Raw genomic sequence first — 16,066 nt, forward strand, 5'->3', positions numbered from 1 at the left:
AAATTAGAGAAGAAATTAATGAAAATTAAAATGAAGACAGGAAATCAACAGAGAAAATCAAGGAAACCAAAAGCTGGCTTTTTTTTTTTTTTAAGATTTTATTTATTTGACAGAGATCACAAGTAGGCAGAGAGACAGGCAGAGAGAGAGAGAGAGGAAGGGAAGCAGGCTCCCCGCTGAGCAGAGAGCCCGACTTGGGGCTCGATCCCAGGACTTTGAGCCCATGACCCGAGCCGAAGGCAGAGGCTTTAACCCACTGAGCCACCCAGACACCCCCAAAAGCTGGCTTTTTGAAGATAAATGAAATTGATAAGCCAGGCCAACTAAAAAAAAAAAGAGGATATAAATTATTAATATCAGAAATAAAAAAGGAAACATCACTACAGATTCCATGGATGTTAAAAGGGCAAAAAAAGAAATACTATAAACAACTCCATACCCATTTGATAACCTAGAAGAAATGAGCCAAATTCCTTAAAATATATAATCTGCAAAAAGTCATGCAAGAAGAAACAGACAATTTGCATAAGGCTCTATCTATTAAAGAAATTGAATCAATAATAACCTTCCAAAACATCACCAGGAGACTGGGAAGGTCACCTAAATCAATATTCTTCAAGGTATGAGCCACGAAATGGTGCTGGTTCACAAACTATTTGTCACCAATCTGAAATAAAATAACTATAGAAATTGACAGTAAGTGTTTAAAAATGTCATAAGAATTCAGCATTTTTACAAAATCCATGCACATCTTCAGTAGACTCATCTCACTGAGCATGGTATAGACCAACTAAATTCTTGTTGAACTCATGGGTTAAGATCCACATAGTAAGCTGCCTGTAGTCTTGTGCAGTAGAATCACATATTGGTTCCTGATGAACTAGAAAGTATTTCTTAAAGAGAGAAGGCTCTTCATCACAGACAGCTTGAGGAGCACTGGTCTAGAAGATGAGATGTCTCAGGCATTACTGCTAAATTTCTCCTCCATCTTGGAGCCAAGTCAATCTGCCACTGAGCTCTCCCATGCTTGGAACTCATTCTGAACATGCAGACCTGAACAAAGTCAAGTGTGGAACTGCCTGGAGAGACCATTCTGCGGGACCCATGAGCAGGCTAAGAGCTGCTTGGTTCACAGGTGTATGTTAGGTTGGGGCTGTGGGGCTCCTCCTCTCAGAACTGGGAGCACTGAAACACTGAACACCTCTGTTCTAAAAAAGTCATTAGGGAATCGAGTCCCATTCCTACCAATCCTTCCATTTTTTCTAAATCAAGAAATAATGTAATAATGCATGGCAACACCTAAAGCCCCATAGGTAAGAGCTTTTTGAGAGTGAGAGCTATCTAGCTGTGGCAGAGCTGGTGGTCTCTTTTTATTTCAAAGCATGAACCTTTTAAAATCAGTATGAAGATCCCTCTCCTTTGTTTTTATAACCACTCCCCACAGTCTCAGAAGTGATATCAGGCCTCATATTGATTAGGATCGATATTTTAATTTTTTAACACATTCTCGGTTTTAGACTTTAGCCTTCTATTCCTCGACCCCACATTTAATAAATGTTTCTTCATTTTCTGTGGCCCATTAGAAAGGAGCTTCACAGGTGCTCCTGAAAACACTGAGTCACTATCAATGCGTCTGATAAATTCTGACTGGAATTCATTCAACTTTTTCAAGCAAGTATGTGTCAGGCCCTGAGTAAAGTGTTTTATGTAAGAGGGGCTTCAATGGGTTGTCTTGATATCTCAATAATGGATGAGTATTATAATTCTCACCAAAACTAAAGGAGAAGCCAGGCAAATTCAAAGGTTACACTTCCTGTTAGACTACCAAGTTTCTACCCATTTTACAGTTGCCATATTTGAGATAGTGGCAACTCTAAAAAGACCAAATATTTAATTACATTATGGATGCCAGAGTGGCCCCAGAGTAAACAATGCCTGACTATAAGATAGTCACATAGACCAGATAGACCAAGAGAGACCAGAACCACAGGTTGTGCATTACTAAAACCCACCAACATCTACTATAGCACTTTACATAGAAGGTAATTTTTCAGTTATTATCCTGAAAACCATGTCACCCCAAACTTAGTGGCACAAAAAAATAACCATTTAATTATGCTCCCAGATTCTGTGGGTACTACAGGGACAACTTGTGTCCACCCTGCGACCTCTGGGGCCTCAGTTTGGAAGAATTGAGGATGTCTGGTGGTGACTCAGTGGTGGTGGGCTGGCGCTGTCTGAACACAAGGTCACTCACATGGGTAGGGTCGATGCGTACCTTCAGCCCAGACACAGGTTCTCCATGGAGCTGGAACTGCTTGGGCTTCCCTTCGGCATAGTTGTTGGATTTTAAGATTAATTGTGCCAAAGAAAATCAAGTGGAATTCCTTAATGGTCTAGCTTCAGAAGTCACACAGGGTAACTTATCCTGGAGTCACAAACCTTCCCTGTTTCAAGGAAAGGAAGCATAGACCTCCATCCCTCAATGGGGGAGGGGGGGTGGGGTGGGTAGGGAGGATGTATCACAGCCACATTATAAGGACAACATGTTGGTTGGAAGATAATATGGCCCATGTCTTTGGAAAAGAAAAACTGCCACAAGGATGGACTAATCAATGAATGACTAAACGGTATCAGTAATGAACATTAGCAATTCTCTCCAATAGTTGAGTTCTTCTTTGAGAATAAAGTGTGATTGAACTTCTCCACCCTCTTGAGGTTAATCGAGGCCTATGATTTGCTTTGGTCAATGAAATATGGATGGAAGTGACTTGTGTAACTTTCTGTAGGAAGCATTTATCATTGCTTCTCCTCGTTCACAGATTCTGTACGTGCAGACTTGTTGGTCTGTATTCAGAACTCCAATGCTCTCATCACCTTCTCGGTCACTGGTGGACATCTGCCTGTGGAGAGCTGTTAGAAATTCTAGCCACACAAGGCACACATTCCCGGCTCAGGTTAAATAAGGTGGAGCTCTCTGCCTTCTAGTCTCAGCTGTCATATGTAAACAAGCCTTTTTTTGCAGTCTATTTAGTTCTGTGGTTTTCTGCATTTTTGTGCTTCTTGTTGATTTTGTTGCTTAAAATGGCCTCTGAACATAGCACTCAAGTGGAGGAGATACGTGTGTTATATAAGCTTCATTAAAGTACGAGCTACAGTGTTGTTGGTGAAGATCTCAATGTTCATGAACCAACAATATCTATTAAATAAGGTCTCTTTATACAATAACGCATATAAAACAAGGTTACTTAGTGATTAGTTGGCAAAGATGTTGTGACCGGAGGTTCACAGGAACCTACCTCTGTATTTCCTCTGGAATCAATAGTTCGGGATTCATTAATTCAATGTTCGTGATGGCTTGATTTTTTTTTTTTTTAAGATTTATTTATTTATTTGTCAGAGAGAGAGAGCACAAGCAGGGGGAGCGTCAGGTGGAGGGAGCAGTAGGACCCCACACTGAGCAAGGATACCAATGAGGGACTCTGTCCTAGGGCCCTGGGATCATAACCTGAGCTGAAGGCAGAAGCTTAGCTGACTGAGCCACCCAGGTGTCACTCATGGTGACTTTATACAACGAAGCTGCTGCAAGTCACGAGAACCGACTGCGGCCACTGCCACAGGGCTATGCAGGCTCCTTCCCCTGCTGGGGTGAAGTGGAGAAACCTGTTCTCACCCCCACCCTCGCCCCCAATGGCACCACCACATGTGTTGTAAAGCTTCAACAGAGTATCTTTTTCATAATGTCATACAAACAATGACTAAATATGTGCTAATAGAACAATTTTACCATAATTAATCAACAAGAAAACTAGCTAGATTATTTTGACATATGGGTATAAAACTTGAGCCTTCTGAATCTCATTAAATTCATGCTAACTGAAATCCTATTATTCTGAAATAAATCCTTTTCTTTCCCTCCTTCTGTTCTTACACGTGGCTAATTATCACCTTATAAATATAGATAACTCAACTGAGTCACCTGCTGTTATCTTCATTAATTGGGCATTCCACACCCTATTAAATGAATGTCTCCAAATTCAGCCTCAGTTTTTCTACAACTGCAGATGAAAAGAACAACAGGAGTCTTAAACGATGTAAATTATTTCTTTTTCTCTTAAAACATTCTGAGAAGTAGGGGCGCCTGGGTGGCTCAGTGGGTTAAGCCTCTGCCTTCAGCTCAGGTCATGATCTCAGGGTCCTGGGATCCAGCCCCGAATTGCATCGGGCTCTCTGCTTAGCAGGGAGACTGCTTCCCCGCTCTCTCTGCCTGCCTCTCTGCCTACTTGTGATCTCTCTCTCTGTCAAATAAATAAAAATCTTAAAAAAAAAAACTTTCTGAGAAGTAAGATTATATTCCCAACTTTGCCAAGTCACTTAAGCAGAGGATCACATGTGATAGCAGTTAAAATAATCAGACTGTTTAAAAAAAAATCAGTCAAAATTCATTATTTCGCCTTCACTAAAGAATTCTAACTTAGATCAGCATAATGATAAAATTGATGTAAACACTAGCAAGTATCATGTGTCCACTTGTTAGGACAGGGAAGGAGAAAGGAGAGAGAGGACATCAATTGTTTTAAAAGCAGTAGGATCACACAATGGGATGGTCGTTAGCAATAAAAAAGACTGAAGCACTAATACGTGCAACAACACAGATGACTTCTGAAGACATTACACTCCGAGAAAGATGTCGGTCACAGAAGAACACATGTTATTTCCCACTTAAATGAAATGTTCAGAATGGGCAGATCCACAGAGATAGAAATAAATTAGTGATTGCCAGGGGCTGGGAGCTTTTGGAGATTGGGAGTGACTGCTCAATTGTATGGGGTTTCTTTTTGGAGTGATGAAATGTTCTGGAATTAGTGATGGTGGTTGTACACTGTACTGAAAATACTGAAATCCACTGAACTGTATACTTTAAAGTAGTGAATCTTACATTATGTGAATTGTAGCTCAAAACACCCTTATTTTTACATCAGGCATGCACAATAAGATGGCTATAATCAAAAAACAAAGTGATAACAAGCATTAGTGAGGGTGTGGAGAAACAGATTGTTCAAAGCCTGCTGATGAAAACCTACAAGGGTACACCTACTTTAGAAAACAGTCTGGCTGTTCCTCAAAAAGTTAAATGCCGTGTTACCATTTGACCCAGCAAATCCCACTCCTTGGAATTCACTCAAGAGGAATGAAAACATGTCCATACAGAAACCTGGGCACAAATGTTTGTGGCAGCATCCTCACAATAGCCCAAAGCTTGAAACCACTCGAACGTCCATCAACTGATGAGAAATATTTATCCAATGGAATATTCACAGCCACCAAAAGGAGTGAAGCAAGGATGCAAGCTACAACATGGATGAAACCTGAAATATTTTGTTCAGTGAAGGAAGTCAGTGATAAAGGACCACACGCTGCATCCTATATGGTCTGGATGCTCGCATCACCCCAAAACTCATGTTTTGAAAACCAAATGCTCCATGTGATGGTATTAGGAAGTGGGGTCTTGGGGAGGTGATAGGTCAGGAGGGCAGACTCCCTCATGAATGGGATTAGTGCCCTTATAGAAGAAGCCAGAGAAAGCTGCCTTGCCCCTTCCACCTTGTAAGGACGCCACCAGCAGTCTGCCTCCCGGAGAAGAGCCTGCGCTGAACTTGCTAGCATTCTGACCTCGGACTTCCCACATCCAGAACCCTGAGCAATAAGGTTCTGTTCCTTATAAGCCCTGAGAGAGTGGGACCTTAAGACACTGCATTATTTCATTTATATGAAATGCCAGAAAAAGCAAACCTATAGAGACAGAAGGGAGATTAGTAGTTGCCTATGGGGAATTGGGGAGTGATGGCTAAGGAGTATGGGGTTTGGGGTCCAGGAAGAGGTGATAACAATGCTCTAAAATTGATTATAGTGGGGCACCTGGGTGGCTCAGTCGGTTAAGCGGCGGTCTTCCGCTCAGGTCATGATCCCAGCGTCCTGGGATCGAGCCCCCCGGCAGGCTCCCTGCTCAGCCGAGGGCCTGCTTCTCCCCCTCCCTCTGCCTGCCGCTCTGCCTACTTGTGCTCTCTATCTCTCTGAGGAATAAAAAATAAAAGTCTTTAAGGAAAATGTAAAGTTGATTGTAGTGATGGTTGCACAACTGTGAATACACTGAAACACTGAATGGTACACATTAGATGGGTGAATTTGATGGTATGTGAATTATATCTCAGTAAAGTTCTTAGGAAAAATAAAGAATAAATCCAACCACATAGTTTTAGAAGCACAGAGTCCTGTCGCTGTACCCCCTCATTTCTCTGCCCCCCTTTCACCTCCCTCCCTCCAGCCTGATAGTTCTAGTGGGACCACGTCAGAGGTTCTGGGATCATTTCAGGGAAAGGTCATTAAACCAGGACAGTTTCAGATTGTCTCCAGGCCTGACTGTAGCCCCCTCTGACTCCTCCCCTGGCGGACCTTGATGGCTGTTGGGCACCTTGGACACTTTCTAGGTGTGAGTAGGACCTCATGTCTCTGGCTGCGCCCGGGATCCGATTTGTGCACGGAGCCCTGGGCCCACGGCGGGAGGAGGGGGTGGGGGCAGAAGATGCAGCCAAGGTCCCAGTCGGCAGCCTGTCCACCGTCCCACCGGGCGAGCAGGCTCCCTCCCGCCTCCCACTGAGTGCACCCAGGGTGCGGGCCGAGCTCACGCCGCTCCCCGGGAGTCGCCCGATCTGCAGAACCGGCTTCCTGCGCGGGTGGAGCCGCAGAGAGGTTCCCAAACCGGTTACACCAGAAACACCGCAAGTCAGTCTCTGAGTCCTCCACCCCCCGCTTCCACAGCCGACACCTCTGCGCGCAGGGGACGGGAGGGAATCCCAAAGGATGCCCGCCTAAGCGAACGCTGCAATCCTGTCTCCCGCCCTCACCGCTGCGGTGTTGCGGGCGGGGGTGCGGGGATCCCTGCAGAGGGGGCGCGGCCCCGCCGGACCTGCGGTCGCAGCGCCCCCTCCCGGCCCAAGCGCGGGCGGGCTCCTGCGAACTCCGGTCCCCCGCACTGCGGGGAGGAGGGACGCGCGTCGGCCGGGTGACCTGGGCTGCGGGCAGCGCCGGGGCGGGGACTCGCGGCGGAGCAGGCGGGAGCGGCGCGCACACGCAGCGGGGCGGCCCCTTCCTGGCTCGGCTCGCCAGCCTCTTTCCCCCCGAGCGTCGGCGCCGCCCATGGCCGAGGTGCTGGAGCCGGACCCCGCGACAGCCGAGCGCGCGGCGGCCCAAGCCGTGGAGACGCCGGGCTGGACAGCCCCGAAGGACGCGGGCCCCCAGGTAGGCGCCTCCCGCGGGCTTGGACGGTCGGGTGCGGGCCGGAGCGCGCCGGAGGATTTGCAGTGGGACCGGAGGGTCCCGCAGATTTAAGTAAAAACTTCAATTTTTTAAAAAAAGTTGTGTGGGTCCCCAGTTCCGTTCCTGCTCAGAGGGGAAAATTCGGCCGGTTAGCCATAACCCTGGATCATGGCCACATCTCCATTTCGACTGGCCACATCTCAGTTTCTTGTGAGGTTAAAAAAAGAAAAAGGAATTGATCAGGTCCCAGAGCCCGCAGAGGACTCTCCAGCCCACAGGACCTAACAGATGCTAGGTGTTAATGTCAGCGGAGCCGACTCCGACCTCTGCGGGGGGCGGAGGCCTCCACAGTCTCTCATCCAAGGATGGGAGCCTCGGGAGAGGGGCCCCGCCAGGTTGAAGGAACCAGAACCCGGGGTCCATCCAGGTGGACCTGAGATCAGGGAACCTGGACTGTTGCCTCTCACGTCCTGCCTTTTTCGAATTGCTTCCCCCAGTTTTCTCTGTTCCATTTTAGCCCGGAAGTTACGAGATCCGGCACTATGGACCCGCCAAGTGGGTCAGCACTTCCGTTGAGTCCATGGACTGGGATTCAGCCATCCAGACTGGTTTTACAAAGCTGAACGGCTACATTCAAGGCAAAAATGAGAAAGGTGAAGACAGTTTACCTTATAATTATATATATTGCGGTCGAGTCCCCTGGCTTATTCCTGTGTTTTAGCTTATTAAAGGGAGATACTTTAGAACAGAAGAATAATGAGATCATCAAAGACTTAGTGTTTGAAGGCAGAGACTCCGCTCAGGACCCTTAACAGAGTCTAGAGGAGGCTAGTGCTTCTCAGCCTCTGTTCTTGTCTGTTTCTGCTGGATGAGCTAGGCCTCTGTGTAACTACTGTTAAGTCCATTTCATGGCTAGTGCTTCGAGGTAATTTGGTGACTGGTAGGTTAAGAGTCATCAGGAAGCAGGAAGGTACAAAGAACCCAAGATTCAGGGTCTGAAGACATCTGGGTCGGGCTCTTTCGCTATTTGTGTTTTAGCAGGTCACCTAGCCTGTGGGATCTCAGTTTCTGAATTGTTAAGAAAGAAAGAAAGAAAGAGAGAGGGAAAGAAAGAAAGAAAGAAAGACAGACAGACAAGACTGGACTATATGATGTCTAATTTTCCCTTCCATCCCTAAAACTAGACTTTATTAACCAAAAATATTAATAGTAGAGAAAGTGTTTAATGTGGCCAGAGGATAATTGAATCATTTTGCCCTTATTTTTTAAGGATGAAAATTATCTCAAAGGTAAATTTTATGTCAGTACCATGATGTAAGTCAGGAAACTCCAATCAAAAAATAATAGGTTATGTTTTTAGAAGTAGTCGTAAAGAAACTAAATCTGTTTTCACGGTCTTTTCATGGCATTAAATATGTTATTTTATGGTCCAGAGATGAAGATAAAGATGACAGCTCCGGTGACAAGCTATGTGGAGCCCGGTTCAGGTCCTTTTAGCGAGTCTATCATTACCATTTCCCTGTACATCCCCTCTGAGCAGCAATCCGATCCGCCCCGGCCTTCAGAGTCAGATGTCTTCATTGAAGACAGAGCTGAAATGACTGTGTTTGTACGGTAAGTGGTAGATAATTTATGTCCCTGCCCACTGCTAGCTTTCCTTGCCTGCTCTCGGTTTTGCTCCTCTGCCATTTCAGCGGGCTTTTCACCCTTCTGGTAAAAAAGAGGTCTAACGCATTTTCATGGTGTTTCCCTCCTGGCTTAGTTTTATGTCTTACTAAGGGGCTACTGCAAGGTACAATCAATTCATGTAATGAAGAGCTTGTTGCATACCCTACACAGCTAAGACACGATGCACATTATTCTCCACCTGCCATTGAGGTAACCCTGAACAAAAATCCTAACACACAGGGCACAGTACCCCTCCTCCCAGCTTCTAGATTCCGATAGCCCCAGACTCTTCCACTGTGCCCCAGCCCGAGGGATGCTGGCTGCTTCCAGCAGTCATTGCCTCTGTTCGTTGAGTGGTTCCTTGTACTGTTTCTGGCTTCCAGTACCTGTTCGACACATTCTTAAATTCTCTCTGTTGAAATATAAAACATGCACAGAACATGCTAAGAGTCTTGTACTGGTGTCACTTTATTCCTTTCTCCCTCTTGTCACCACTCACCCGCTAAAGGAATCTGTCTCTGTTTCCACGGACAGTCTGGGGGAGCCTGTACTATCTCCTTGGGAATGCCCTTGTCACCGTCAGCAGTGCCCTTGCCTTTGTCACGTGATGACCGCTCTTGCCCATGTGACCCCTGCGGTCTTTGTGTATTGACTCATCTGTTCTCTGGATGCTGATTCATCCTGTTATATCTCAGAAAGTCACTGTCTTGCCGTTCTTCTCCTCCTATTCCTCTATCTCACCCAGAAAGTGCTATTGACAGCTCGCATTGACCCCCATGTCAAAGCAGACTTACGCTGAGTGATCTGTTTATAAAGCTTCAACCACGTGTGTCTAGTGACTCTCAAAATTTGGTGTATCCAGCCCTGATTACCCTAATTGCTGGACATTTCCATTGGGGGGTAGGTGGGGATTAAAGTCAATAGCTCTACAAGTGAGCTTTCCCCAGTCCTCAATGTATGTGAGCAGTGACCTTCATCAACCAGATAACCTCCCCAGCAAGGACTCCAAGGCCATCATCAGCGCACTCTTCCCTGACAACTGGTTACAAGATCCGATCCAGTCTCCTTGGAAATGATCCACAATTCTGTTCCCTTCTCCCCTTCCCTGTGACTTCTTCAGGTCGCCATCTTCTAGGAACCACACGTCAATCATCTCTGTATCCCTCAGGGCTCGGCACAATGCTGGACCCTCAGTAGATGCTCGGATGTCTCCTCATCTCAGGTCTTGACTGTTCCACTTCAGTAGCCTCCCGGCTGCTGGGAGTAACCTGCCCACCATTCTCTTCCCCTCATGCTCCTCACAGGAATCCATGGTCTAAACAAAAACCTCAACCTGTTACTTCACTAGAAATCTCTGTGACTTTCCACTTGCTCTGGCGGGGGGAGTTCAGATTGTTCACAATGTCTTTTATAACATGGCCCAGCCGTGTCTCCCCACTAGTTATGTTCCGCTGACCTTCCCACCCTTCCCCAAGCAGCCCATGTTCTTCCACATCTCTCCTTTTTCTTCAGTTTTTATTTAAATTCTAGTTAGTCAACATACAGTATCCTGTTAGTTTAAGGAATTCAACACGTCCATCCATCACCCGGAGCTCATCACGACAAGTGCCCTCCTTCATCCCTATCACCTGTCCCACCCATCCCCCACCCACCACCCCTCTGGTAACCACCAGTTTGTTCTCTATAGTTAAGAGTCTGTTTCTTGGTTTGCCTCTCTTTTTTCCCCCTTTTGCTCATTTATTTTGTTTCTTAAATTCCACATATGAAATCATGACATTTGTCTTTCTCTGACTCATTTTGCTTTGCATAGTACTCTCTAGCTCCATCCATGTCATTGCAAATGGCAACATTTCACTCTTTTTATAGCTGAGTAATATTCCACTGTGTATATATAGCACATCTTCTTTATCCATTCACCCATTTGAGCTGTTTCCCTGTTTTAGCTGTTGTAGATAATCAGGCTGTAATCATCAGAGTGCAGGTATCCCTTTGAATTAGTATTTTTGTATTCTTTGGGTAAATAACTAGTAATGCAATTGCTGGACCATAGGGTAGTTTTTTTTTTTTTCTTTTTTAACTTTTTGAGGAGCTTCCATACTGTTTTCAGAGTGTCTGCACCAGTTTGCATTCCCACCAACAGCTCAAGAGAGTTCCCCCTTCTCCACATCCTTGCCAACACCTGTTGTATCTTGTGTTGATTTTAGCCATTCTGATAGGTGTGATGTGGTATCTCATTGTAGTTTTGACTTGCATTTCGCTAATAAGTGATATTGAGCATCTTTTCATGTGTCTGTTGGCATCTGTTTGTCTTTTTTTTAAATAATTTATTTATTTTTATTTTATTTTTTTAATTTTATTTTTTATAAACATATAATATATTTTTTTCCCCAGGGGTACAGGTCTGTGAATCGCCAGGTTTACATACTTCACAGCACTCACCATAGCACATACCCTCCCCAGTGTCCATAATATCTGTTTGTCTTCTTTGGAGAAATGTCTGTTCATGTCTTCTGCCCATTTTTAAATTGGATTTGTTTTTTTAGGTGGTGAGTTTTCTAAGTTCTTTATATATTTTGGATACTAACCCTTTATCAGATATGTCATTTGCAAATATCTTCTCCCATCCTGTAGGTTGCCTTTTAGTTTTGTTGATTGTTTCCTTCACTTTGTAGTTTTTTATTTTTATGTATTCCCAATAGTTTACTTTTGCTTTTGTTTCTCTTGCCTTAGGAGACATATCTAGAAAGGTTGCTATGGGCAATGTGAAAATTACTGCCTGTGTTCTTTTTTAGAATTTTAGGTTTCAAGTCTCACATTTAGGTCTTTAACCCATTTTGAATCTTTTTGTGTATGGTGCAAGAAAGTGGCAATTTCATTCTTTTGTAGGTTGCTGTCCCATTTTCCCAGTACCCTTTGTTGAAGAGATGATCCAATATCCCATTGAACATTCTTTCCTCCTATGTCAAAGATTGATGATATAATTGTGAGCTCAGTTCTGGCTTTCTATTCTGTTCTATTAATTTATGTGTCTATTTTTGTGTCAATTCCATACTGTTTTCATTCCTACAACTTTGTAATGTAACTTGATGTCTGAAATTGAAATGCCTCTAGCTTTGTTCTCTTTTTCAAGGTGGCTTTCGCTATTCAGGGTCTTTTGTGGTTCCATATAAATTTTACTGTTTGATCAAGCTCTGTGAAAAATGCTGTTGGTATTTTGATAGGGATTGCATTAAATATGTAGATTGCTTTATGTAATATAGACATTTTAACAATATTTGTTCTTCCAATCTATGAGCATGGAATGCCTTTCCATTTCTTTGTGTCCTCTTCAGTTTCCTTCATCAGTATTTTATTTTTTAAAAGATGTTATTTATTTGAGAAAGGAAGAGTGAGAAAGCATGAGTTGGGGGAAGAGAGGTAGAGAGAGAGGAAGCAGCAGACTCCACACTGAGGAGGGACCTCCCCCACCCCGCAAGATGGGGCTTGATCCCAGGACTCTGGAATTATGACCTGAGCCAAAGGCAGACGTTTAACCAACAGAACCACCCAGGTGCCCCTTTCATCAATATTTTATAGTTTTCAGAGTACAGGTCCTTTACATCTTCGATTAGGTTTATTACTAGGGATCTTATGGCTTTTGGTGCCATTGTAAATGGGATTGATTCTTTAATATCTCTCTCTGCTGTTTCATTATGGGTGTATAAAAATGCAACAGGTTTCTGTAAATTGATTTTGTATCTTGCAACTTTACAGAATTCATTTATCAGATCTAACAGTTTTTTGGCAGAGTCTTTCAGGCTTTCTATATATACTATCATGTCATCTGCAAATAGTGAAAGTTTTACTTCTTCCTTGTCATTTTGGATGGTTTTTATTTCTTTTTGTTACTGGATCACTGTGGCTAGGACCTTCCACATGTCTTTACCCGTGACCTCAGGCAGGTTCCTCAGATTTTCCTTGCCCAAAGCTCTTCTTCTGTAAAATATATATAGTTATAGTACCAACCTATCTCATAGGGTTGCCATGAAGATTAAATGAGTTGATTTCTGTAAAATATTAAAACGTGCACCTTGACTTTGCTACTAGTCCTAGCTCTTCATTTCTCCTCTTCCTGGAGCATCCACTTTCATCCTTTAGGACTTGGATCAAATGGTACCTCCTCTGCGATGCCTTCCTCAGTTTCTCCAGTTAGCTAGTCACTCTGTTCTTCTGTTATTCTAAATTAGAGTGATAGAGGTACAGACTGTAAGTTTCTCAACAATACAGGAACATGGTCCTCTGTTCATACCCTGTAGCTCCTAGCAAGGCAGGTGCGTGGGAAGAGACTCATATGTTTGTGTACTGAATAAAGCTGTGATGGGTCATTGTAGAACAATATGTATTCAGAGAACAAAAGATGATTTCTAACTAGGGGGATTTGAGATTTGATGTCAGGGCAGAAATAGGATCTGAAAGCAAGTTTCCTTTAGGCAGAACAGACTAAGAGTTGGCTCTTCATTAAGGAAATAATAGATTTAGGAGGTAAACATATGGTTCAGAATTATCATTATTGGTCAACATTCTGAAAATTAGAACAGCTTTATCAATTTATATTCAACATTTTGTTTCATGTACATGTGCATATTAGATTCCTACACTATTTGATGAGGGTTTAAAAGATACTGTGTGCCAGGAACAATTCTAGGTGCCTCATGAACATCGTTGAATGAAGTACACATGGTTTGTACCTTTGAGACCTTACATCTTACCTGGAGAATGGCAGGACTAAGCTTTTCCACTGGCACATTGATAATACAACTTATGCAAAAGAAGCCATATTGGGAATATCCATGATTTTCTGTGTTTCCTATTCTTCAAAGTCAAATTCATCATCTATACATAACAACAATTTAGCTAGGTCTGAGTGCTGTCATAATTTAACCTCAGGATAGTTTTGTTTATATACTTGAAAATCTATACTTAAACTTTGATTCTCTTTTCCCACTTGTTATTTAAATCTTTTGACTGTCTTTTCTTCCCCATCCCCATAGCAACCTCCGAACTGGCTCCTTCCTCCAGTCTCTTTTCCATCTGTCTTTCCCAGATCTATCAAGTCAGTTTTGTGCTCAGCATCCTTCACAATAATCTCAAAAGGCCCCTGAGCCAACATACGAGATTCCCCTTTCGGGCTCTGACTCACATTTCAGAGCTCATTTTGTGCCTCATTATGAATTTGTGTTTTTGAACTTTGGTTGCTTTTCTTCTCCTTCCCCTTTTCTGGCCCAGCAAAGCCATCCACCATTCCAGACTGAACCCTGACAACATCCCTTACCCCTGATTCAGAAATATCCTCAGTGTTCCCAAGCATATCGATCCTGTCTCCATTAAATCTCTTCTCAGACTGTATGTAAAGTGTTGCCAAAATGTTCCCGTCTTCCATTAGACTATAAATTCATAGGGTCGAAACTCTATCATAGTCATCAGTAATGTGGCACCTACCCTTTTCCTAAGGGGGACAGAGGGGAGGGGAATGGTTCCATAGAAAATTGGAAGTCTGAAAGGGAGTCTTCTAAGGGGGTTTCCTCTGACCAGCAGCCTCAGCATCATGGGGAGCTTGTTAGGAATGCAGATTCTTGGGATCCACCCCAGACCTCCTGCGTCTGCATTTGAGCAAGATTCCCAGGTGACCTGTACACACTCATGAAAGTCTGAGAAGCAAGAGTTAGAGCATGAGATGGTGAAAGTTCCAAATCTGCCCGCCAGCAGCTGGGAGTGTGCCTCTTCCTGGGTCTCCTCCGTGTGTGGCGAGGTGGCGCTGGGTATGGGAACCAGAGGAGAGGAATGGCCCAGTCAGTTGCTGAGGGGGAGGGGCCTGGAAGCTGCACCTGATCCAGCCTTCATCGAGTCCTTTTCAGACTGACATTTACATCGGCATGAACATCATTCATGGTTATTTACTTTCTCCTTTGCAGGGCTTTCGATGGATTCTCTAGTGCTCAAAAAAATCAAGAACAACTTTTGACATTAGCAAGTACTTTGAGGGAAGAAGGAAAAGTTTTCAATGAGAAGGTTTACTACACAGCAGGCTACAACAGTCCTTTCAAGTTGCTTGATAGAAATAACGAAGTGTGGTTGATTCAGAAAAATGAACCATCCAAAGAAAACGAATGAGGAAAAAACCCCAGGAAGTTCCATTTCTTACTGTAGACATCAGCACTGCATACCCGTAAAATGTAGAGTAGTCGCTCTACTTGAGAGAACAACGATGAATTGAGCTTATTTCCAAGGTGCCTTTTAATGTTTGAAGCTTTATCTAGATACACAGGGAACAGGGGACAGTATTCTAGAAACATGTGAATCAGTCACAGCTCTGGAGGAGTTTACTTCTGTGAGGCTCCCGGGAAGTGTCCTGTTACTTGACCCTTCTTCACATCATGTTGCCTTTTTCAACTTGGATTTGTGTCCTTTGGATGTTATCCCCTCCAGATATTATCAATAAAAATGTTAAAGAGGTATTCTGTGTGGCACGGCTGTGAAGCCTCACAAAGTGAAGTTCAATTGAAAGCAAAAATCAGATTCTTCGGGTGCCTGGGTTGCTCAGGCATTAAGCATCTGCCTTCAGCTCAGGTCATGATCCGAGGGTCCTGGGATCGAGCCCCGCATCAGGCTCTCTGCTCAGCAGGGAGCCTGCTTCCCTCTCCCACTCTCCCCGCTTATGTTCCCTCTCTCACTATGTCTCTCGCTGTCATAAAATAAAAAATCTTAAAAAAAAAAAAAAGACCCTATTTAATTATGCCCGGTTATCCTGGTAATGCCTTAAAAAAAAAAAAAATGAGATTCTTTTGCACCTGACCTGGTCACATTCTCTGTGGGCTACTCTTCCCCATTCCCCCCAACCACCCCCACTGCATAAGAAAATTCCAACCATACCTAGAAGGGTCAATAATATTTCATGACAGAGACCAAATTTATGAAGTTAGGGACTTCTATCCTATTTTGAAACTCAATAAAGACACGTTCTTTCCCAAAGGCATGTATACAAACATGTAATTTTAAAATTCACATGCATTTTTAAAGTATTTCATGCAGTTTGGGAGGTCAT

The 16,066-nt window shown here is 43.8% G+C and overlaps 1 protein-coding gene across 1 annotated transcript; it reads left to right on the forward strand.

Annotated features, from left to right (window-relative positions):
* Positions 1–7,138: 7,138 nt before the first annotated feature.
* On the forward strand, positions 7,139–15,477 carry HEBP2 (heme binding protein 2). The gene is made up of 4 exons (XM_032873028.1): positions 7,139–7,299; positions 7,835–7,970; positions 8,751–8,931; positions 14,937–15,477. The coding sequence occupies exons 1-4, from the start codon at positions 7,198–7,200 to the stop codon at positions 15,133–15,135; spliced, it is 618 nt and encodes a 205-aa protein (XP_032728919.1). The 5' UTR covers positions 7,139–7,197; the 3' UTR covers positions 15,136–15,477.
* The last annotated feature ends 589 nt before the right edge of the window (positions 15,478–16,066 follow it).

This window comes from Lontra canadensis, unplaced genomic scaffold (genome assembly GCF_010015895.1).
Source record: "Lontra canadensis isolate GAN:19392208 unplaced genomic scaffold, GSC_riverotter_1.0 scaffold47, whole genome shotgun sequence".
In the NCBI taxonomy this organism is placed as follows: Eukaryota; Metazoa; Chordata; class Mammalia; order Carnivora; family Mustelidae; genus Lontra; species Lontra canadensis.